The 25,170-nt window shown below is 37.9% G+C and overlaps 1 protein-coding gene across 1 annotated transcript in view; it reads left to right on the forward strand.

Annotated features, from left to right (window-relative positions):
* The window catches only part of LOC150094948 (guanine nucleotide exchange factor DBS-like), a 500,966-nt gene that overhangs the window by 170,039 nt on the left and 305,757 nt on the right, over nucleotides 1–25,170 (forward strand). Inside the window, exon 12 of the mRNA XM_090411335.1 lies at nucleotides 2,942–3,163. Coding sequence (XP_090267461.1) covers nucleotides 2,942–3,163 — 222 coding nt within the window. The remainder of the gene's footprint in view (nucleotides 1–2,941; nucleotides 3,164–25,170) is intronic.

Genomic DNA, 25,170 nt, shown 5'->3' on the forward strand with positions numbered 1-25,170 from the left:
CCTGCTACTTCTATTCCTGTTATTATATCCTCTTCTGTCAACCACGTCTCAGTGATCCCAATAATCTTTGGCCAGGCTGATGCTATCAGTGCCACCAATTCCTCTCACTTATTCTGAATACTCCTGGCATTAGTATATAGCATAAAAATGCCATTGTTTCTATACTCAGCATTATCCTCTCTAGACTTCACTGGGCTCAGCGTTACCTGATGTCATCCCCCTTCTCCCAAGTACCCATTCCCACAAGAGGCCACCCCTTCTACCATCCACACTGGGACACACTGGCATTCAGAACAGCAATCTCTCCAGATTCCTACATTTCCTCATTCAAATGCAAGCGGTCTCTCGCATACAGTTCCTGTCTGCTCTCAAACGCACTTTATTTTATAATAAAGTTACAAGAGCAGTAGATGAGGGACAGGCATATATTGCCATTTTCTTGGATTTAGCAAAGGCATTTGACAGGGTGCCACATGATTAGCTGATATTTAAGTTGCAGTACATGGGTTTGGATGTTTAGTCAACTGGATTCAAGATTGGCTGTCTGTTAGGTATCAGAGAGTTGGGTATCGTGGAGCAGTTTCAAGGAGGCAGAAGGTTACAAGTGGGATTCCACAGGGCTCAGTATTGTACCTATATTGTTTAACCTTTATTATTATTATTATTAACATTTGACCACCATGGAGTCAGAGACTCATTGTGAGAGGTACTCATTACTGCATACAATGCTCATCAAATGTGCCTAAAATTGATTCAATGTGTCAACATCCACAACACACTCAGGCATTGCATTCCACTCACCACCCACCCCTCATGCAAAGAAGCTGCCTCTCACTCCCTTGCTCACACCCTTCTTATACAGTTTTCAGCAATGGCCTCTTGTTCTACTCCCCTTTCCCATTCTGTGAAAAATCTCTACCTGATAACAAGCCCTGACCAGCTTATAAGTCTCAGTGATACCCCCCCCCTCTTCCTCCTATTCACGAGGTTCTGCAACTTACGTTCTCTCAATCTGTCCAACATATCCTCATCACCATGAAAACCCGGCGACCAAATCTATGCACAATAATCCATATGAGGCCTGATCATAACCTCTCTATTTCTGCATGTCAGTGTTCTCCATCATTGCCATTATTTGATGTGATGTCTTCACAACTTGTGCAATGTGGCTCCTGAATTTCAGGTCCTTGTCCACCATCACTCCTAGATCTCTCATCTCCTCTACTTCCGTTAAAGTTTCCCCACCAAGTGTATACTTTGCATCCCATCGTTGCTTACCAAAACTCAAACCTTACACTTGGCAACATTGAACTGACAGTTCCACTTACCTGTCCATGGATTTATATCATTGACATTGTCAGTGGATTGCAGGGGAATATTCAGTTGTTGCAGATGATGTGAAGCTGGGAAGGGTTATTAGTAATAGTGCAGCTGTGGTAGTCCTGAAGGGGATTTGAATAAGCTGGGGTGCCGGTTTAATGCAGCAAAATGTAAGGTCTTGAGGTTTGGGATACATCGATGGGACATGCATACTCTATTGGAGCAGCTATACTGGACGAAGTAGGGGATAGAAACCTGAAATGCAAGGGACATATTGCAAAGGTGGTGAAGATAACACATAGGATTGCTGCAATAATGAGATGGTCGCTGACCTGCAGAGATAAAAGAATTATTATATATCTGCTTGTGTGAGTGGATTTTCTATGTACAGTGAAGGAATACATCAAGAAAGGACAGTGAAGGAAATGTTACCATTAGGAAGACGTGTTACTAAGGTGTCTAGGAAGGGTAAACTATTGTTATTTTCCTTTTGAGACTGAGGAAGGAGTCTAACGTTTTTTAAGAGTGTCTGGGCCATGAGGCCAAATAGAGAACATCATCTACATATCTTAGCCAGATAGAAAGTTTAAGAGAGGCTGAGTCTATGGTTTGTTTTTCATAATGTTCCATGTAAAAATTGGCAAGGGGGGGGTGATGAGAGTGGGGAATCCATGGTAGTGCCTTCTATCCATGGTAGTGCCTTCTAATTACCCCCCCCCCCCAAAAAAAACCTAATTAGGTTTTTTTTGGGGGTAATTAGATTTGTGGATTTTTGGTAAACTGTATATTCAGAGGGGGGATGAAAACGTGAAAGGTTTGAAATATTTTGTAATGTCCAGCAGCCAGGAGGATACTTTTTTAAAACTTACTTAAAAAAGTAAGTTTTAAAAAAGTTTTGGATACCATGACCGTCTAATGAAACAAGCAGCTACAACTAAGATGGGAGCAAGTAACATTATTATTATACACCAGAAGAGTGGAGAGACATTGCATGAAGTGGTGAGTTCCTATTATTTCCTGCAGATGAAAAGACAAGGGTGTATGGCAAAAACATGATGGCTTGGATCCATTATGCTGGGTCATAACAGTACAAGGCATGTTTTCTTGGCACTCTCAAACAAGAATATCCATTCATTTACCCTACATGTGATAGAAATTTCCAGCAAGATGATGTGCCATGTCACAGGACATGTTGTGTGGAAACTGTGATAGGAATATAATAGTGACATTACTTTAATGGATTGGTGTTTCCCCCCCCCCCCCCATCTCAAAGTCACTAAATCTCATTCGCATTTTTGGAACAGGGACTCACTATCGACAAATCTCAAAGCTACAAAAATTTCATTATATCTCTCTAAGTTATGATACCTCTTTAATATTTCTGGAATTTCATAAAATTTGTGGTTTAATATATCAAGGACTGCTTTGATGGTTACCAGTAGACTAGCTTTCCATTTGGGTGGGTATCTTTAATAAAGTTGCCATCCATTGTACTTTGTCTCCTGTCTGCATGAGTAACCAGATTTCATTTTTATTAAAAGTGTTCTGTAAAAAAATCAGGGTATTTGTACATTTATGTCCATACCTAATATATATATACTTTACATATATTTCATCTTAGGTGTTAAAACGAATTGAGGATGTAAAGATGATGTGTGAGAAACGACAAAGTAGTCTTCTGAGGCTAGTATCCAGACCAAACTGGCCTGTCCAGGCTGTTGTTCCTGAGCCTGCTGTGCCAATTAGCACGCCTTCTGGTGGAACACAGTCCACCTTCCATCGTGCCTCAACATCTCCTGATGGAAAACGAAAGTCCATATATAAAGCCAAGACTGTGCCTAAGGTTAATTGATTAATTGGCACTGTTATAGTTCTTTGTAATAATAGTTATATAACTTTTACTATATTAGTAAAACCTTTTGTTATGAATTCTGAAATTTAAGATTAATTTTTATATCTTAATTATGCATATTTTAAAATGCAGTGCTTATATATTTCTGTTATTTTGATTGTTATTTATCTCTGTATGCATGTTTTTTTAACCTATTGTTCTTTGAAATATCCTTATATTAAGATCAGTCTGAGGAATTTGTAAGATAATAACTAAGACCACTACTGCATATTTGTTATACAATTAAAAATGCTAGTTCAAGTTTCATAATTTAATATTTTTTATGTTCTGCATGATTTTTATAATAATTTTTAGAAAAGCATATCTTTCCTGACTTATTTTTCATGGTATTAACAACACCACAAACACTTTTATCAACAAAGATGTTTTATTAACGTTTATATTTCGCTGATTTTCAACTCAGCATCATCAGAGCACAACACACGACAAAACGCGACTGTGAGTGAGTGAAACAATATAATTGCAAAAGACAAAAGATCTAAAGTCCTATTTTTGGCGCCCTCTAGTGAGAAAAAAAAACAAAAAAAAACAGCAGTTATCCAGAAGTTTTTCTTAGGATAACTGTCTCCCAAATTTTTGGCAAATTAATGCAACCATATTTGTTAAGGTTGGGAGAATTCTGCAAAGCCATTGCTGACTCAAAAAATAATCTTTCAGATCTATAACGACTCCTAAATAGCACATTCATTTTCCTCCATCTAATCCTGTGTGAAGGAGTGTCCAAAGCGTGGTCTGCCAGTCCCAACTTGCTATAGTAATAGTAGCGAATGTATCTTTCATGTTCTTCCAGGCGGATATTCACTGATCTTCCTGTTTGCCAATAATAGGCCAAGTCACAGTCACACGGAACTTCATACACTCCTGAGTGTGCTAAAGGGTGAAGTTTATCCTTAGGTGAGCGGATCAGAGTTGCCAGCTTGACATGAGGTTTGAAAGTGGTGCGAAGGCCGTGTTTCAACAATACTTTGGCTATCTTTTCCGATGTGCTCCTGATATAGGGAATAGAAATGATCATGTTGTATTCTTGTGTATTAGGGGAGGGCCGAGTAATGGGCCTATGTCGTATTTTATCTATTTTGTAGGGATTGTAGCCGTTGGCTAAGAACGTATGGCGCATTCAGACATAATGGTTAGTTTCGATGTCACCTCCTTAATTACCAATGTACCACTTATAGACACTCTTGATTTAATCAAGTCTAAATTTCCCCCAGATATTTTTGAATTATTTCAATTTACCATGAATGCAAGTTACTTTACATGGGGGGGGGGGAATTCTACAAACAAATTAATGGTACTGCTATGGGTTCCCCCCTCTCTCCCCCGTTAGCAAATTTTTACATGGAACACTTTGAAAACAAAGTACTTACCACAGCTACATACAAGCCACAAGTGTGGTTACGCTATGTAGATGATGTGTTTGCCATCTGGCCCCATGGACAAGACACTTTGGATGCTTTTGTCACCTACCTAAACAGCCAACACCCCAAAATTCACTTCACAATAGAAAAAGAATCAAATAACTGTTTACCATTTCTTGACACATTAGTCACTCGCCTTTCAGATGGATCACTATCTTTTTTCTATTTACAAAAAGCCTACACACACAGGAAGATACCTACATAAACAATCACATCATCATCCAGTCCAACAGTACAGCATTTTAAAAACACTTACACACAGAGCCAGAGCCATTTGTTCTAACGATACAGCTCTGACCACTGAACTCCAATACCTGCGCCATACGTTCTTAGCCAATGGCTACAATCCCTACAAAATAGATAAAATACTACATAGGCCCATTACTCTGGCCTCCCCTAATACACAAGAATACAACATGACCATTTCTATTCCCTATATCAGAGGTACATCAGAAAAGATAGCCAAAGTATTGTTGAAACATGGCCTTCGCACCACTTTCAAACCTCACGTCACGCTGGCAACTCTGATCCGCTCACCTAAGGATAAACTTCACTCTTTAGCACACCCAAGAGTGTATGAAGTTCTGTGTGACTGTGACTTGGCCTATTATGGTCAAACAGGAAGATCAGTGAACATCCGCCTGGAAGAAAAGATACATTCGCTACTATTACTATAGCATGTTGGGACTGGCAGACCATGCTTTGGACACTTCTTCACACAGGATTAGATGGAGGAAAATGAATGTGCTATTTAGGAGTCGTTATAGATCTGAAAGATTATTTTTTGAGTCAGCAATGGCTTTGCAGAATTCTCCCAACCTTAACAAATATGGTTGCATTAATTTGCCAAAAATTTGGGAGACAGTTATCCTAAGAAAAACTCGTGGATAACTGCTGTTTTTTTTTTTTTTTTTTTTCATTAGAGGGCACCAAAAAATAGGACTTTAGATCTTTTGTCTTTTGCAATTATATTGTTTCACTCACTCACTGTCGCGTTTACATGTGTGTTGTGCTCTGATGATGCTGAGTTGAAAATCAGTGAAATATAAACGTTAATAAAACATCTTTCTTGATAAAAGTGTTTGTGGTGTTGTTAATACCGTGAAAAATAAGTCATGAATAACCATCACCTAAGCTTATCTGTTAGATAGAAGCATATCTTTCATTTATCAAACTTCCTAGATGAGTCTTTCACTCCATGGGGTCTTGGGTAATAATAATAATAATAATCTAAAACATAAACATATCTAAAACATAAAACTTTGAAAATATATATGTGCCATATATATTGTCAGAGTTTTATTTCCCTGTTTTTGAGAAAGAAATTAATGATGGGGAAAAATATCTAGGTGTGAAATTTGTATTATACAGGGTGTTCGGGATAAATTTGACATATTTATAATTAATTATATTTTTCCGTAAGTTACATGTATTATTATTATATTATTATTATTATTAAACAAGACCTCATGGAGTCAAAGACTCATCTAGGAGGTCCTTTTATCTCACACACATCTCATCATACCGGGTCTTAAACACATTCAAACTCCCTGCAGACACCACACTCTCAGGCAAGGCATTCCAATCATTCACAACTCTGCACGAAAAAAACCTGCCTCTCACTCCCCTACTCACACCCTCTTTATACAGTTTCCAGGGATGACCTCTGGTTCTCCCCTGATCTCCCACTATTCGCTGTAGAACTTCTCCACCATTGATCCTATAGCAACCCCTTACCAACTTGTAGGTCTCTATCATATCTCCCCTCTTCCTTCTCTCCACTAGACTCTGCAAATTACATCTTTTCAATCTTTCCTCATACTCGACATTCCAGAGGTCAGAAACTACCTTAGTCAGTCGCCTTTGGACCCTTTCCAACATCTCTTCATCCTTCTGAAAACCAGGTGACCAAATCTGGGCACAATAGTCCATGTGTGGCCTAATCAAAGCCTTATACAATGGAACAAGAATCTCCCTACTTCTACATGTCAGTGTCCTCCTCATCATTCCCAGAAGTCTTTGTGTTGTCTTCACAATTTTGGCGATGTGACCCCTAAATTTTAGATCCTTATCCACTATCACTCCCAGATCTCTTATTTCCTCTACTTCCAACAATATATTTTCACCAAGCATAAATTCTGCATCCCATCTTTGTTTTCCAAATTTTAAAACCTTACATTTTGCAACATTGAACTCACATCCCCATTTGCTTGCCCAATCACTCAATTTATTCAAGTCTTCTTGCAAAGCCACAACATCTTCACTACTCTTTATGGTTCGTCCCAACTTTGCATCATCTGCAAACAACTGAATATCTCCATCCAAATCTTCGCCAATATCATTAATATACAAGTTAAATAGTAATGGCCCTAAAACAGATCCCTGAGGCACTCCACTAGTGACTTTCCTTTTCCTGGATATTGCACCCCCATACACAACTTGTTGATACCTATCAGATAGCCAGTCTCCAATCCAATGCACTAATCTAATATCCAACCCCATCTGCTCTAGTTTGACTGTCAACTTATCATGAGGCACTCTATCAAAAGCTTTTGCGAAATCCAAGTATATTACTGTGTATCCTTCTCCTCTGTCCAAGGAAGCAGTCACTTTATTGTAATAAGTAAGTAGATTACTAAAACACGACCTCCCTTTAGCAAATCCATGCTGTCCATCAAAGATTATACCGTTGTTGTCAACCCAACTCTGGATCCTAGTTCTCACAAGCTTCTCCAACAACTTAACCACAACACCTGACACACAGATAGGCCTATAGTTTGATGCTTGAGTTCGATCACCTCCTTTATGAAGTGGCACAATCTTGCCCTCCTTCCACTCTTTAGGGACTTGACCAAGTGCAAGACTCGTATTAAAAAAATATGTCAAGGCAGGTGTCAACTCTCTGGCACATTCCTTCAGAATACGCGGTGATATATTATCAAGTCCCACAGCCTTATTTACATCTAGTTTACTCAACTCCCCAAACACCTCTTGCTCACTTACAGTCAGTCTCTCCTCCCCATCATCAACTGCTCTTAATCTCTCCATGAAGTCACATTCACAAGATTGAAAGATCTTTATGAACTGCTCATTCAGTATCTCCACCACACATTCTGCAACAGCTGTCTTTATACCATTTCCTCCAATCAATGTCATCCTTCCATAATCATTCTTTCTTTTGCTGGCTACATATCATTGTAGTATTAATTGTAGTAATATGTGTGTATTAACACACACTTCTCTTCATTTAAAAGTTTGGACCCTTCTTCATTCATATACAAGATGTCAGAAAGGATGGATAGCTGGAACCCACCTGAATCATGGAAGAGAATAACTTGTATCATGATGATTCGTGCCCGCCATCAAAATAAGGATATTACGACTGCTGCCCAATGCTCCCTGAATACAGTAAAAACAATCAGGCATGAACTAGAGACTTGCAATGGTGACTACGAGGATGTAGCAAGAAGAAAGATCCCTAGCAGACGATCTGATTGCGTTCGTACAGCAGAATTCCTCGCAAATCTGCAGGAACAGGTGTTGAAGAACCCTGGCATTGGAATTCGGGCTTTGTTCTTGGAGTTGCTAACTGTAGTCAAGCCCTGGATAACAAGGGTAGCCAATGGTAGGCCGTATGTATGGCAGCAGGATTCGGCCCCTTGCCACACCTCTGGGAAAAGTCAAAAATGGTTGTCTGAAAATTTCTACGACTTCACCAGTCCAAATGTTTGGCCTCCAAACTCCCCAGACCTTAACCCCATGGATTATTTTGTATGCGGCGCAGTTGAAAAAGACACCAATCGCACTTCCAGTAATACAAAAGTCCAGTTAATGGATAAAATTAAAACAGTTTTTGCGGCCCTTCCCAGGGAGACTGTAGCATCAGCTTATTCGAGGTTCCGAAGCAGAATTGAAGCTGGGATCGATGCTAATGGTGGTTATTTTGAGTAAATCTTGTTGATAGTATTGTAATTAACTCTGCCTGTAATGTTTTTTTGTCAATTCATTAAATTTAATAGATACAAAGAAGATTTTCTTTTTCCTTACGAAACTGTCAAATTTATCCCGAACACCCTGTACCTGTCTCATTTCCCAATTTTTGAAGAATTTTATTATTATTATTATGATTATTATTATTATTACCCCAAGACCTCATGGAGTCAAGAACTCATCTGGGAGGTCCTTTTATCACACACATAGCTCATCATACCATGCCTTGAACACATTCAAACTCCTTGTAGACACCACACTCTCAGGCAAGGCATTCCAGTCATTCACAACTCTGCACGAAAAAACCTGCCTCTCACTCCCCTACTCACCACCCTCTTTATACAGTTTCCAGGGATGACCTCTGGTTCTCCCCCAATCTCCCACTATTTTCTGTAGAACTTCTCAAGCATTGATCCTATAACAATTCTTTACCAACTTTTAGGTCTCTATCATATCTCCCCCCCCCCCTCTTCCTTCAGTACACCACACTCTGCAAATTACATCTTCTCAATCTTTCCTGATACTCAACATTCCAGAGGTCAGAAACTACCTTAGTCAGTCGCCTTTGGACCCTTTCCAACATCTCTTCATCCTTCTGAAAACCAGGTGACCAAATCTAGGCACAATGTGTGGCCTAATCAAAGCCTTATATAACAGAACAAGAATCTCCCTACTTCTACATGTCAGTGTCCTCCAGATCATTCCCAGTAGCCTTTGTGTTGTCTTCACAATTTTTGTTATTTGTGCACTAAATGTCAGATCCTTATCCACTATAACCCCCAGATCTCTTATTTCTTCCACCTCTAACAATATATCCTCACCAAGCATAAATTCTGCATCCCATCTTTGTTTTCCAAATTTTAAAACCTTACATTTTGCAACATTGAACTCGCATCCCCATTTTCGTGCCCAATCACTCAATTTATTGAAGTCTTCTTGTAAGGCCACAACATCTTCACTACTCTTCATGGTTCGTCCCAACTTTGCATCATCTGCAAACAACTGAATATCTCCATCCAAATCTTTGCCAATATCATCAATATACAAGTTAAATAGTAATGGCCCTAAAACAGACCTCTGAGGCACTCCACTAGTGACTTTCCTTTTCCTGGATATCGTCCCCCATTGTGCAGAATATCTATCTGGGAGAATATTCTAAAAATGTATTTCTACACAGATTTCCATAAATTAAGGAACAAAGAAAAAAATCTTGATAATCAAAAACTGTATGATGAATTTTTATGCAATTCAGTAAAAAGCAGTGGATGTGAAAGATACATCTACAGAAACTGTAAATGAATAGTTTAATTCAGTAACAAATAGGTACATGAAAACAATGGTCAAAAACAAGATTTCAAAATGACATTGTTAAAGTGCTTCAATAAGGAGTATTATCCTCACCCAACAACAGTACAGCACTCACAGTGATGTGATGTTTCATACTGCTTTTATGATAGCATCCAACACTCAGATGGTATTAACAATAATAACGACCATTGCTCCTGCAAAGCTCTTGTAAGTTCTCCAAGGTTTTGGAGAGGGAGGGGGAGTTAAGAGCAGCAATCCATCTACCTAGAGCATCCCAGACATGCCTCAATAGGATTAACATCAGGAGACCTGATTGGCTAGTCATATGATAGTCTCTTTTGAAAATATTGATCTATGAGCTTTTAATTTTAAAATTTAATTTTAGTCTTATTTTATTCAGTATCAAGTTATTGAACAAACCACCAGAAATAATTCAGTTCAAAATTGGTACATATGAAGTACTTGAAGGATTAATATGTGCTCTAAATACTTTTTACTACTGGACTTAAATAGTACTTAAACATTTAAGATAATACAAATATAAGTAATAATAAGTCTTGAAAGAGAACCTGCCCAGCTGTGATATACATTTTGGCATTTCTTCTTTTTAGGTAATAAATATTCGATTAAATGCTTTGCTGTTATAGATACTTTCTGATCTAATGACATTAATTTTGAGATTAGTCATATATTGTTTTTTGTTGAAAAAAAGTTGTGTTTTTTGTAGACTACTCTACTAGCTTCACTTGAGAATCATGCATATATATATATATATAATTATTGGATCTATTGCTATATTACAAGTATTTATGAGTCAAAACTGTTAACAGTATAACTGTCTCTCTCTCTTTCTAAGAACAGGTTCCTATTCCCAGTATTATATATTTGGAGCTAAACTAGATGCATGCACATTTTTTAACTTAGAATATGTACTCAGAGTCTAGAATATCAGATTAAGCAAAGCAAGACAAAATATGGGTACTTTCATATTTTTATTATAATAAAAAATTATATATACAACTCATTCACCGAAATATGAGATACATCCACTAGTAACATGTAACTAATTATACGTGTTAGTAGGTACTGACTATAAATAGGTGGTAGATTGTCTATGGGAGAATTTGTATTGAGGTGTGTGTGTGTGTGTGTGTGTGTGTGTGTGTGTGTGTGTGTGTGTGTGTGTGTGTGTGTGTGTGTTTCAGCAACTTTGAATGGAAGATTATAGTAGAAGCTAGATGAACCAGTACGAATGTCTTGGATATATACTGAGAACAAGATACAATAAACAGAAACACTACGTCGGTATTAGGTACTTTCCCAGAAACGTTTGATCTCTGCAAGAGACGGACAGACAGACAGAGAATATACATTCGGAATTGTGAAGTCCAACTGATGTGCTACAAGTGGTAAAATGATTGTGTGCACCATTTGTCAAACACTCTCCAAAGTAGAGTATAATAGCTGAAGATCATTGAGAATACTACACTTGTCCAAAAATAAGCAGCTGTGGCTAAGATAGATGAAAGAACATCAGCACTGAAATACTGGGAGACTAGAGAAAGGTTATGTGGAGTGATGAACCTTAATTCCTATTATTTAATGTGGATGGAAAGATAAGGGTATTATGAAACACAGTGAAATCATGGCTCCATCATACTTAAATAACAGCGCAAGGTGATGGCAGTGGAGTAATGATTTAGGGAAGGGCATATTTATTGACACTTGCATTCCTAAGGAGCACCAAAAAACATACATACAAACTATCCTAAAGCCCCTTGGTACCAGTAGTAAGTAAACTAAGTATGATTGAATATCTTTCAACAGTCCTTAGCTTATGAAATGTGGTTAGGCTTAGAAGCTTAAGTTTTATCAATTTCCAATCCAAACTTGCATACAAACTTACTCACTCACTACAGTTGAAAAGCCGGTTGTTGTGTTCTAAATGGAATTGGAACCAAAGGCTTTTGAACCGAAAGGCAAGATTTTGCATTGTCTTTTTGACTGTGTTATAGAAATGCTTGTAGTGAAATTCATTATTGCTGTAGATATAAATTACTATCATTTGTATTTTTTTATCATTTGTAAATTACTATCATTTGTAGTCCTTTTTAATATGCCAAACAGTCACAGAATTAAATAGAGTTCATAAAATCTTATTAAAACTCTTGAATCAATTATATTCATAAAGGCTTTATATAATTTGTTACAGATTATAATCTTAAAACTTTATATTTTCAGTGTAAATTAATTATAAGAATAAAGTAATTTGCGTTTGTCAAAAGATGAGGAATACAAAGATGTCTTAAGTGATTCAGATGCTTTTATATAACACTGCAAAAACAGCTTTCATTCACAAACAGTTAATTCTTTTTAAACATTCTTTTGTTGAAACAACATTTGCGTGTGTGTGTTTTGCTATATCATGTATACTGTTAATTGTTGTGCACTATCTGCATATCTTTTGTTGTACCTAAAGTGTGTTTGTGTGATTATCCTTCAGATATGTATTTTGAAGGTTTCTTTTTGAAAAAGAAAAAAGTGCATCAATGTTTCACTGCATTACAAAAAGGTATGAAAAACTGCTTGAAACAATTGGTCTTATTCCTAGTGGAAATGAGATTGCTTCATATTTCTAGTAGTAAGACTTATACGTTGGTTAGACATAACTGGTAATTAATTTACGGAATTGACAACGCATATAAAGTAAATAAATTAAAGATAACTTTAATGAATCACTTCTATATTTCGGCAATGTCACATTGCCATCTTCGGGAACATAAAGATATGGTATGTGCACTAAGGAACTAACAAAGCAAATGAGGAAGAAAATAAGAACTAATTTTGTTCCTAAAGTCCTAATGGTGCCCTCTTGCGGGCTAATTTGGTAGTCTTGGCAGTTGGGCTGAAGTTCTCAAAATGAAAGTCTCCCAAATTTGGGGCAGTTTCATGCACCCAAATTTGTTGAGGTTAGGAACGTTTTTTAGAGCTGCTGAAGATTCTTTGAATAGTCTTTCGTATTTAAACTTGCTGCGATGGATTATTTTTGTCTTCTTCCAACGAATTTTATGGCGGGTATCTAAGGCATGGTCTGCCAGTCCAGAGCGGCTGTCCTGGTGAAACCGGATGTAGTCTTGGTGTTCTGAAATCCTGATATTTGTTGTTCTGCCTGTTTGGCCAAAGTAGGACAATTTGCAGCTGCAAGGGACCTGGTATACACCAGGTAGGTCTAGGGGAAGTGGTTGGTCTTTGGTAGAGCGGATAAGGGATGCCAACTTTTTATATGGTCTGTAACAGGAAGTAAGGTCATATTTTTTGAGGATATTAGTTATTTTTTCAGAGGTGCCCTGGATGTAGGGGATAGTGATAGACTTGGTGTAGTCTTTATTGTGGAGGGGGGGGGAGGGGGGTTGTGGTTTACAGGTTTTAGTATTTTTTGGATTTTTTTTGGGGTTGTAGCCATTGGCTAAGAAAGTGTTGAGGATGTGGTTTAGTTCCATAGTCAGGTCCTTGTCATCTGAGCAGATTAATTTTGCCCTGTTATATAGTGTTTTTATCTTGGATGAGCTCAAAGAAACCTTTGAGCTCATCCAAGCCAAGTTTCCTCCCGATATCTCAGCCCTATTTCAGTTCACAATGAACTCAGGCTATTTCGTTTGGCAAGGAAAGTTCTACAAACAGATAAAGGGGACAGCCATGGGTTCACCACTTTCCCCACCCTTGGCCAATTTCTTTATGGAGACATTTGAAGAGAAAGCCTTAAACTCCGCCCCACAAAAACCCACTATTTGGCTTCGTTATGTGGATGATGTGTTTGCTATTTGGCCACATAGCTCAGATACACTCCACTCCTTCCTAACATACTTAAACAACCAACATCCCAGAGTCCAGTTCACCTTAGAAAAAGAGGAAAACAACACCCTCCCCTTCCTAGACACTTTAATCACCTGCCAGCTTGATGGATCTTTGGTTTTCTCTGTTTACAGAAAACCCACCCACACTGGCAGATACATTCACCAGCAATCCCCCCCCCCCCACAACAATATGGGGTGATAAAAACACTATATAACAGGGCAAAATTAATCTGCTCAGATGACAAGTACCTGACTATGGAACTAAACCACATCCTCAACACTTTCTTAGCCAATGGCTACAACCCCAAAAAAAATCCAAAAAATACTAAAACCTGTAAACCACAACCCCCCTCCCCCCCTCCACAATAAAGACTACACCAAGTCTATCACTATCCCCTACATCCTGGGCACCTCTGAAAAAATAACTAATATCCTCAAAAAATATGACCTTACTTCCTGTTACAGACCATATAAAAAGTTGGCATCCCTTATCCGCTCTACCAAAGACCAACCACTTCCCCTAGACCTACCTGGTGTATACCAGGTCCCTTGCAGCTGCAAATTGTCCTACTTTGGCCAAACAGGCAGAACAACAAATATCAGGATTTCAGAACACCAAGACTACATCCGGTTTCACCAGGACAGCCGCTCTGGACTGGCAGACCATGACTTAGATACCCGCCATAAAATTCTTTGGAAGAAGACAAAAATAATCCATCGCAGCAAGTTTAAATACGAAAGACTATTCAAAGAATCTTCAGCAGCTCTAAAAAACGTTCCTAACCTCAACAAATTTGAGTGCATGAAACTGCCCCAAATTTGGGAGACTTTCATTTTGAGAACTTCAGCCCAACTGCCAAGACTACCAAATTAGCCCGCAAGAGGGCACCATTAGGACTTTAGGAACAAAATTAGTTCTTATTTTCTTCCTCATTTGCTTTGTTAGTTCCTTAGTGCACATACCATATCTTTATGTTCCCGAAGATGGCAATGTGACATTGCCGAAATATAGAAGTGATTCATTAAAGTTATCTTTAATTTATTTACTTTATATGCGTTGTCAATTCCGTAAATTAATTACCAGTTTTGCTTCATATTTCATTATTGAATTGTGAATTAGTTTGATAATAACTGAGTGTTATTATTATTTTTATTTGCACAGTCATTTTTTCTGTACAAGTTTCATCTGTCCTGTGAGATTAAGCTTACTATTCTATTGTTATTCTGAAGTAATCCAATTTTGTGTATTTGTGTTAGCTTTTATTCTGCTTAAAGTTCTTTTCATAATATATGTTTGTCCTTTATGGTCTAATAAAATATCCTGCTGTATAGCTTATATATTTCATTTTCTTTCTCTTCATCCCCCCCCCCCTTCCCAATTGATCCACATTTCAGAACCATATGCTTTGAGCTGGGATTGTCTCTGAGCTACATTTGGTTTCAAAATAATGCTCAAAATTTTCCATATTTATGCAGACAAAACAAGTACAACCATCCTATATTAACAGTTTGCATAACTTTATGGAAATATTCAACATTTGGATTGCAGTTTACAAATATGTTGGCCTGGTTGGCTGAGTGGTTAGCTTATCCGCTCTCCAGCCAAAAGGCTGCGGGTTCAAATCCTACCATGGTCATGGATGTTTGTGATTTTCTGCGAAAATATTAGTGGTGGTGGTAGTGGGGGAGTAGATGGCATTGGTATAGATAATGTAGTTTGCTGTAGTTAGTGATGGAGACAGACGGTTATGGAGTGGGTGTCCTCCTTCGCTGAATCTTTGGACTCCTTGTAGATGTCACATAATAATAATAATGTAGTTGGAAGGGGCCAATCGTTCGATGCTGTTGGCACACTCTCCCTTGATGAGTCTTTGGACTCCCTGGAGGTGTCAAATAATAATAATAATAATAATAATATTCTCCAATGTGTTTTGGCATCTTTTATTCTAAAGACTCATTTCCAGAGAACATTCTATTCCACACATGAGTTTCTGTAGCTGAGTTGGTATGGACAAGTCCTTTTTTTGTGGAAAGACCTGGATTTGAATCCTGTCTATGACATGAGGAACCTTTGCCGTTTTTTCATTCAGATGGTGAGGTAGCTGATCTCATATGGAGGTGGAGGGTTTTTTCCTCCCAGAAACTTGGATTTTTCCTCAAAACAGACAAACCAGTCCCACAAACACACATTTCCTAAGGACAAATAATTTATGCTAGCAGAGGAGTGGTATGCCGGCTGCTTTAATTTCCTGTGACTCCTAATTAAGAGACTACCACTCCTAAGGGATGGATCGGCTGAAGAATAAGAATAGTATTTTATTTTTTACCTGTAAATTGTTATTATTATTATTTGGTAACCTTCATGGAGTCAACAGACTCATTGTGGGAGGCCCACTCAACCAGCAACATGTCTATCATAATGAGTTTTGAAGTTATTTACACTACTGCACTCACAACGCACTTAGGCAGTTTATTCACTAACAACTCTCCATGTAAAAAATCTAGTCCACACCGTCTTCACTGCATTGGTATACAATTCCAGGGATGACTTCTTGTTCTTCCCATTCTAACATCCACTCTTTTTATAATTTTTTCTGTATTAATCTGATAGAATCCCTTAACAGACTTCAAGTCTCTATCATATCTCCTGTTTTCCTCCTATCCACCAGCCTCTGTAATCCACATTCTCTCAAATGCTCTAACCATGACTCCAGAGTCCTAATATCACTTTGGTTATTCATCTTTGGACCCTCTCTAGTGTAAATGCAGATGAAACATCTACATCTCATCCACTTCCTGAAGTGCAACTGCACCAACACAGTATGTAGTTTTATATCTCTGTATCTCAACGTGTAACACCTTGCATTTATTAACATTAAAATTGCGACCCCACTCATTTATCCAAGCTAAAAATCGATTCAAATCTTCCTGTAGAGAATTAACATCAGCACTAATCCTGATAATTCTACCTAACTTTGCATCATCTGCAAACATTTGAAATATCCACATGAAATATCATTAACAAAAACAAGTTAAACAGTAGAGGTCCAAGAACAGAGCTCTGAGGCATGCCACTGGTTTCCTTCCTTTTCTGAGATACATTCCATCGCACACAACTTGCTGGTATCGTTCAGAAAGCCATTCTTCAATTCCTGTTTTTTGCAGCTTGTATAGCAACTTATCATGTGGTAATCTATCTAGTGCTTTTGCAAATCCCAAGAATATCACTGTATGTGATTCTCCCTTATCCAACACATTCGTCACCTTATCATAAAACATAAGCAGATCTAAAACAAGACCTGATTATCACAAACTCATGCTGACCATCATAAAGAATCTTATATTCATCAACTCAATCCTGTATTCTATATCTAACCAATTTTTCCAGCACTTTGATCGCAACTGCAATATACAGGCCAGTCTATAATTGGAAACTTCTGTTCTCGATCCACGATTGTGGAGAGGTATTATTTTGCCTTCTTTCCACACTTTAGGAACCTTACTCATTGTAAGACTCTCATTAAATAATGAGGACGAGGCATGGCTAACTCTTTTGCACATTCTTTAAAAATATGTGATGATATGTCCTTATCAACATCTAATCCAAGCAACACTTGATACGCCTCTGATTCTTTCACATTTAATTCTCCTAATTCTTATCTCCCTTCTACATGTTGCATAGCATCATTCACGTGTTCATTAAATAAATTTCACTATATCATTTGCTATGGTTACTCTGCTACCATAGTTATCCACCAGCATCAACTTGCCATAATTATTTTTCCTCTTGCTTGCAACATATTAGAAAAATTCCCTTTGATTAGCTTTGACCTGATTGGCCAATCTCTTCTCATATTCTACTCTTTTTTTTTCAGGAAAATGACCATGCTTGTCACTTTCCTGGTCTGCACTTTATATTCTTCATGCATCTGTTCACTGCAAGCTATCTTATAATTCCTCCATAACAACTTTTCTAACATTGCTTACTTGATTTCATTGTTCATTCATCCATCTCCTCCTACTCTATTTAGCTTAACTCTTGATATGCAGATGTGCATTGCTGGTGTTAGATGCTGCTTTATCATTTCCCATGCACTGTCAGCATCTTTTCTACACAATTCATCAACCCAATGTAATGATGCTATTTGACTACGGAGCTTCTGATAATCACCGACCTTATAGTTCCACATATAGGTCTTCTTTGATAACTACTTTTCCTGTTTGACTACCCTCCAAACCAATACCTCATGATCATTTTCACCAACAGGTGGCAGTGTTGATACCCCATTCACAACCATATCCTGTGAGGATATCACCAAATCTAACACCGATAAACATCATCTTGCTTCCATCATGTGCTTCTTTAAATAGTTATCCTGCAGAAACTCAACAGATTCACTCTCTTTATTACTCTACACTATCTCTTCTTTGCAATCCACATTCCTATAATTAAAATCTCCCATTAGGATCATCTTCTTTTTACTTTCTCAACTAATTTGTGTAAACATTTCACAATCTCCACATTCCCTGGCCTATAACAGCATCCTATTAGATATATTACTGATCACAACTTCACACCAAATAGCTTCAAACTCTTCACACTAATATAGTACTAATATTTTCCACTTCGACTCTTGAAGGACACAAATACTCTGCTACTATTAACAATACTTCCCCCCCCTCCTCTCTTGATGTTCCTATCCTTTTGGAAAATTCTATATGCTACCATTTCATGTCCTGACAGTTATCATCTTCACTCAACCAAGTTTCACATATATCAATTAACTTTGGGCATACTGATTCAATCAATGCTATAAACTCAGCCCCTTTATTTCTGATACTCCATACATTAGCGTACAAGCATAACAATTCTCCACTCTTTGAGGCCATCTCATCAATATAATTACTGGTTATTCTCTCTCTCACTCTCTGCTATATTTCACTTCTCTCTTCATTCTGTGGCACTAGTGTCCTTGGTAAATGTGGCGGTCGAGTTTAGCTAGTCTAGAAAACGTGTTTTTAAAGTTAAATATAGTGTGGCTTTTTGTCACAAATTGTGCTGCAATTGTGCATCGGTTAGAAACAAGTGTCCTTCAGTGGTATTATTGTTTAGAACTGTGTTGTATATATTGTGTTTTCACTGCCGTTTGTTTCACTATATCAACGTGTAAAGATGGCGTCCAACAAGAAACGTACGTCAGCGGCGCGCAGGACTTCTACTACTACACGAAAGGCTGGCTCAGCGTTAGATTTTTCGCAATGGATGCGTTGCGGAAACTGCTACATGTATGCACCGAAAAATGTGAAGGATCTGTGGTCGGTCTGGCAAAATGAAAAGAAAGAAAATGTCGACGTATGTGAGAAGTGTCGGGATAGGCTGGAGCGTTTAGGAATGGAAGCTGACATCGGGACTGTAGCGGAAGAACTTCGGCGGGAGTTTATGAAAATGAAAAATGACCTTCATCTTCTTCATGAGGAAGTGGAAGTAATCGGTAAGGAGATACTGGAATTTAAAGTTGAGTTTAATGTGTTAAACAGAGAAATTAGGACTATAGAGATTACTTTAGCTGAAGTAACTAGAACAGGATTACATATGGGTGAGTCTTTGGTGAATGATTCAGTAATAAATAGTATGGGAGTGATTGGGAGTCAACATAATAAAACCATAAGTGGCCTAGAAGAAATGAGATGTAGTGAGAGTGGGGGGGGGTAAGTAATAGAGAGTTGAGTAATGAAGCTGGGAGAGTCATGCTGAATAGTGTAGAGAATGAGTCCATGAGTGTGGACTTGAATGAAGTTAAGAGTGGTAAAATATATGGTGATTCTATGATTAAGGGTATGGAGAGTGGTATGCATGAGGAGTGCTTGGCTGATGGGACAATAGAAAGAGTGGCTTTAGCAACAAAGAGAGGGCATGAAACAGACAAGATGATAGTTATGGTGGGTACGAATGACCTGAGAGGTAGTATAAATCGGGTCGGAAAAGATTTAAGAACATTATTAGATATTGTGAAGAGGAAAAGTGTCAATGGGAGAATAGTGTGTGTGCTGCCTCGTTTTGACAATTACGAGTTAAGTAGACGAGCAATGATAATGAATGATATGATTGCAAGAATGTGCAGAAAAAGAGGTCTGGAGTTTGTTGATGTTTGGAGTGTGTTTGAAGGAAAAAGGCAGTTGTATGCTAGAGATGGACTGCATCTTAACATGGAAGGACATAAGCAATTGAAGAAGTTATTGTTTTCTGAACAGGTTGAAGTTATTGGGCAGGGAAACTAATATTGAAAAGGTTGAGTGTAAGAGAGAGAAACTTTAGCACTGATTGTGTATTTATTGATCCTTATAGGCAGAATAAATTGCAGAAGAGAGGGGATAAAAATCGGCATAGGACTACGGTAGTTAGTGACTTATATATCAGTTCTAAAGCCGGTACAAGATCTAGAGGGAATCTGCAATTTTTGTATACCAATGCTAGAAGCATTCGAAATAAGAGAGAAGAATTTTTGGCATTAGTCAGTGAAATCTCACCAAAAGTTGTAGGCATTAGTGAAACTTGGCTGTCAGCAGAAGATGTGGTCACTGGAATTGAATGTGATGGGTACAGTATTTTCAGGGAGGATAGAGAAGATAGAACAGGAGGAGGAGTACTGTTGATGATAGCTGATGTGTTGCAGCCAAAGAAAGTAGTATATCATGATGATAGACATGTGAATGAGAGTTCATTTGAGGCAGTCTGGTGCGAAATAGGGACCAACGCAACCAAATATACAGTTGGATGCTGCTATAGGCCAGGGAGTACGGGGGGAGATATTGAATTCATGCATCAGCAACTTAGTGCAATGAGTGAAGGCTTAGTGATTATTATGGGGGATTTTAATTATGGTGATATCAATTGGAAGGAGGAAATATCACGTAGCAAAAAGGAAATGGAGTTCATACATCTTCTACGAGATAATTACTTGAAACAGCACGTAACTGAAGGGACTCGTGGTGTGAGAGTGTTGGACCTGGTTATTGGTTCAGAGGTTATATGCATAAGTAAGGTGTCCTCGTTACCTCCAGTTGGTGAAAGCAATCATGTGGTATTGACTTCAGAGGTTGCAAAATCTGTGGATTTTTCTATTAAGAAGGGGTATGTACGGAACTACAGGTTAGGCAATTATAACAAGCTTCGGAGTGAGCTTGCAGCCATCCCATGGCAGAACATATTGCAAGGGAAAGATGTTAGCAGTGCTTGGGATAAAATCAGTGGGTATCTGAGGAAAGCAATATCAGATTGTGTCCCCATGGTCAGGAGGTCAAACAAGGCAGGCATTAGATGGATGAGCAGTAGTATCAAGCTTGAACTGCAAAAAAAGAAAATGTTATGGAGAATTTACAAGGAGAAGGGCGATCAGGACACCCATGAGCAGTACAAGGCTCAAGCTAGGAAGGTTACCAGCATAGTAAGAAAAGCTAAATCAGATTATGAGAAGACCTTAGCCAAAGAGATCAAGGGTAATCCCAAAGAGTTCTTCCGCTATGTGGCAAGTAAGAGGAAGAATGACTTCAGAAGGATAACCTTAGTGGGTGCTGATGGTATTGAGGTGACAAAATCAGATGTAATAGTCGAGTTACTGAGTGATCACTTCTCAAAAGTCTATCACCCAAGTGGGGATATCTCTATACCTATAGCAATACCTAATGTGAGAATTGAAGCTAAAGAATCAGAGGTATTAAATATATTGCAAAACTTAAATGCAAACACTGCGGTAGGCTTAGATGGAATATCAGCTCGGGTGTTGCGTGAATGTGCAAATGAATTGTCAACCCCTCTTACCTGGATATTTAATTTAAGTTTGAACTCTGGTATGGTCCCTAGGGAGTGGAAGTTAGGCAAAGTGGTTCCTTTGCATAAGGGTGGCTCTAAAACTGCGGTATTGAATTACAGACCAATCACCATCTCAGGAGTAGTGGTAAAAGTATTGGAAAAGTTGGTTAAAGACAAAATTCAAGAATGGGTGGATCAGGATATGATACTCTATAGAGGCCAACATGGTTTTGTTAAAGGTAGATCCTGCCTTAGCAATCTATTAACTATTCATAATAGAATAACATCAGAGTTGGACAAAGGAACTGGCTACACAGTGGTACTTCTGGATTTTGCTAAAGCTTTTGACAGGATACCCCATAGAACACTGTTACGCAAATTGGAGCAGATGGGAATGGATATTAAATTGGTGATATGGATAGGAGAATGGCTCAGGGAGAGATACCATAAGGTGGTGTATGGAGGAGCCGAGTCCAGAATGAGGCAGGTGACCAGTGGTGTGCCTCGGGGCTCTGTGCTTGGGCCAATGTTGTTTAATTTGTATATAAATGATATAGGAAACGGCTTAAAGGGAGATATTCAGTTGTTTGCTGATGATGCAAAGTTGTGTAGTGCAATAAAAAATCAAGCTGATGTTGAAAGTTTGCAGGAGGATTTAAATAAGCTGGTAAAATGGGCAAAAGAAAATGGATGTCAGTTCAATGTGGAAAAGTGTAAAGTCATGCATTTTGGGATTAAAAGATTACCAGCTGTGTACTACATCGATGGAAAGGTACTCCAAGAGATTGATGAGGCCAGGAACTTAGGGGTATTGGTAGATAGGGAGATGAAGTTCAGAGGACACATTGCTAAGGTGTCCAAGATTGCACATAGGATTACTTGGTTGTTGAGGAACACACTGACATCCAGAGATAAAGAGGTTATTATTCCCCTTTATAAAGCATTGATACTTCCACATTTGGATTACTGTGCTCAGGTCTGGTCACCTGGATTCCTTGGAGATGAGGAGGCTGTGGAGAGGGTTCAGAGAAGAGTGACCAAGTTGGTGAGTGATATAAAAAATGCTCCCTACATTGATAGATTGAGAGCTTGTGGATTGCAGAGATTGGTTGATAGGCGAAGAAGAGGGGATATGATAGAAACATTCAAATTACTAAAAGGTTTTTATAGGATTGATGCAGGGGAAATGTTTCAGCTGTGTGATAGTGATGGAAGAACAAGAGGTCATCTCTGGAAATTAAAGAAGAGTGTGGTTAGCAAAGGTGTCAGAGCAAGGTTTTTTGCCTGGAGGGTGGTGAATGAGTGGAATTCATTGCCTGACTTAGTTGTGAGATCTTCGTCTGTAAATGAATTCAAGAAGAGATATGACAGATATTGTTTTGCTAATTTGGGTCTCCCGCGATGAGTCTACTGACTCCATGGAGATACCCGTAATAATAATAATAATAATAATAATAATAATTCTGATCATCCCCAATTCCCTGACCCTGACTTTGAATTTCATTTATATTCTTATGGTCCCTACCTCCCTACCATTTTGCACTACATTACTTTGCTTTGTTTAATCACTTCCTCACCTTTATATCTCTCCTCTTCACATCCTTCCATAACCTGCTTCTCAACCTTTCTCGGACTCTTAGTGGTACTAATTTCGTAGACCCTATGCACTCTTATTAAACAGTACATATTAATCTTATTAATCACCCACCTTTCCACATTCTTTGTCTTACTATTCAGGTCATTCGTGCTTGCCATTACCAGTAATTCTGACCCTCTCCAATTTCCTTCTTTTTATGCAATGCATCTGATATTCATTTTATTGTACCACCTGTAAAACATCTCTTGTACACTTTATCTTTTATCACACCTTTAATGATTGAGTCATCATATAAAGCAACTCTATCATCCTTAGATATTTGCTTCTTCTTATTAACTTTCTTGTCATTTACGCCAGTTATGCTCTTCTTTAAACATTCAGTTTCCTCCTCCATACATTTAACTTGACTCTTCATTTTCAGTAACTCTTGCCTAAGCTCTTCCACTTCAATTCTATTATTAATGTTGCAAGCACTCCCATCCATTTCCTGATTATTCCTGGTACTGCCGTTTTCATTTTTGGAATGTCCTAGCCTTTCATCACATTTCTCACATACTATAATATAATATGTTCCTTTTTATCATTCCATCTAACATTCCATAAATCTTTAATGTTTTTGGACACATGCATGAAACAATTGTAGCATCGCATCCGCTGCAAAAAGTCTAGGGAAAAACTTGATCTCCAAGTTGAGACCTTCTGCGCTTTTGGTGTATGCTTCTTTGCTGCCACTGCCACCATTTTTGTAATGTTAACAAGCACTTCATTATTAATCAAGATAACAATCACAGTGAATACTTTTAGAATGACAATACCACAGTACAATGATTATATCCAGTCTGGCTATCACACAGAATCACTATTATACAAATGTACACAATATAATTTAGGGGGAAAAAACACTTTTCGTAACGCCATTTAAATACACCACTATTTCTTGTCGTGACACTCTTTCTTTTCATTGTGTGCATGTTCTTCAAGTTATTTTCAAGACAAGTTATTGTGTCAATTCAAATTATTGATGCTAAATTATTTCATGCATTCATTATGAGTTTGCTTTCTTTTCTTTCTTTCTTATAAATTCAGCATTTTATTTCCTTTTTTTTAAATGAATGTTACTTTTGTACTGCAAGAAAAAATTTACTGTGCTCAGTGTGTAGCTATGATTGAATAAATGATAATGTCAAGATTATGTTTGATTAAAGAAAAATTTTTTGACATGGTGTAATAATTTTACACTATGTCAAATAGCTTCAAAATCTTCAAAATGTCAAATAGCTTCAAAATCAAACAAAAGTTCTTCAAAATTTAAGAAATTTTGTTTTAATCATATTTATTTCAAACTAACCTTTTCAGCTGTTTTATAGAATATGGCACAAAAAACCTCTGTATTTACACCAGCGTTTCCCAAACAAAAGTGAATAAGTGTTCTGTGAAAAATTATCAAAATTAATATGAGCCTGGAATGGTTTTAAATGCTGTGACAAGTTCAAACATGTTTGAAAATCAGGTGCTCCTCACTTTGTGTGTGGATTGTGCTATTAAAGTCAGCATGCTGGCCTTGACTCAGCCACTGGCTGACAGCCTCCTGCAGTTGTCGACACCTCCAAGCATGAGTGAAGTATGGAGGTATCTATTCTAGAAAACATGTGGTCACAATCAAGGTCAATGTGTTGCGCTGCAATCCAGCATGCCTGTAATGTGCGCTGTCACATTTTTGCGATGCAATAGAGCCTGCTGTATCACATACAGCATATGGTGATAGTCTGCACTTAGCTTTATATTGAATGCAAGACCAATGATACTCGACTCTGACCAATGTGTTCCGTTAAAATTTCAGGATTTGTGAAGTGTTCCATTGTAGAAAAAGTTTGAGAAATGCTGTTCTACACTATGATTCAATGTTGTTCTTGATTACTTCCACATGTTTTTTAGCATATATGGATATTCTGTGTTGGATT

The sequence above is a fragment of the Typopeltis vanoorti genome, chromosome 21 (genome assembly GCF_054136105.1).
Source record: "Typopeltis vanoorti isolate ZY-2024b chromosome 21, IOZ_Tvanoo_1.0, whole genome shotgun sequence".
In the NCBI taxonomy this organism is placed as follows: Eukaryota; Metazoa; Arthropoda; class Arachnida; order Uropygi; family Thelyphonidae; genus Typopeltis; species Typopeltis vanoorti.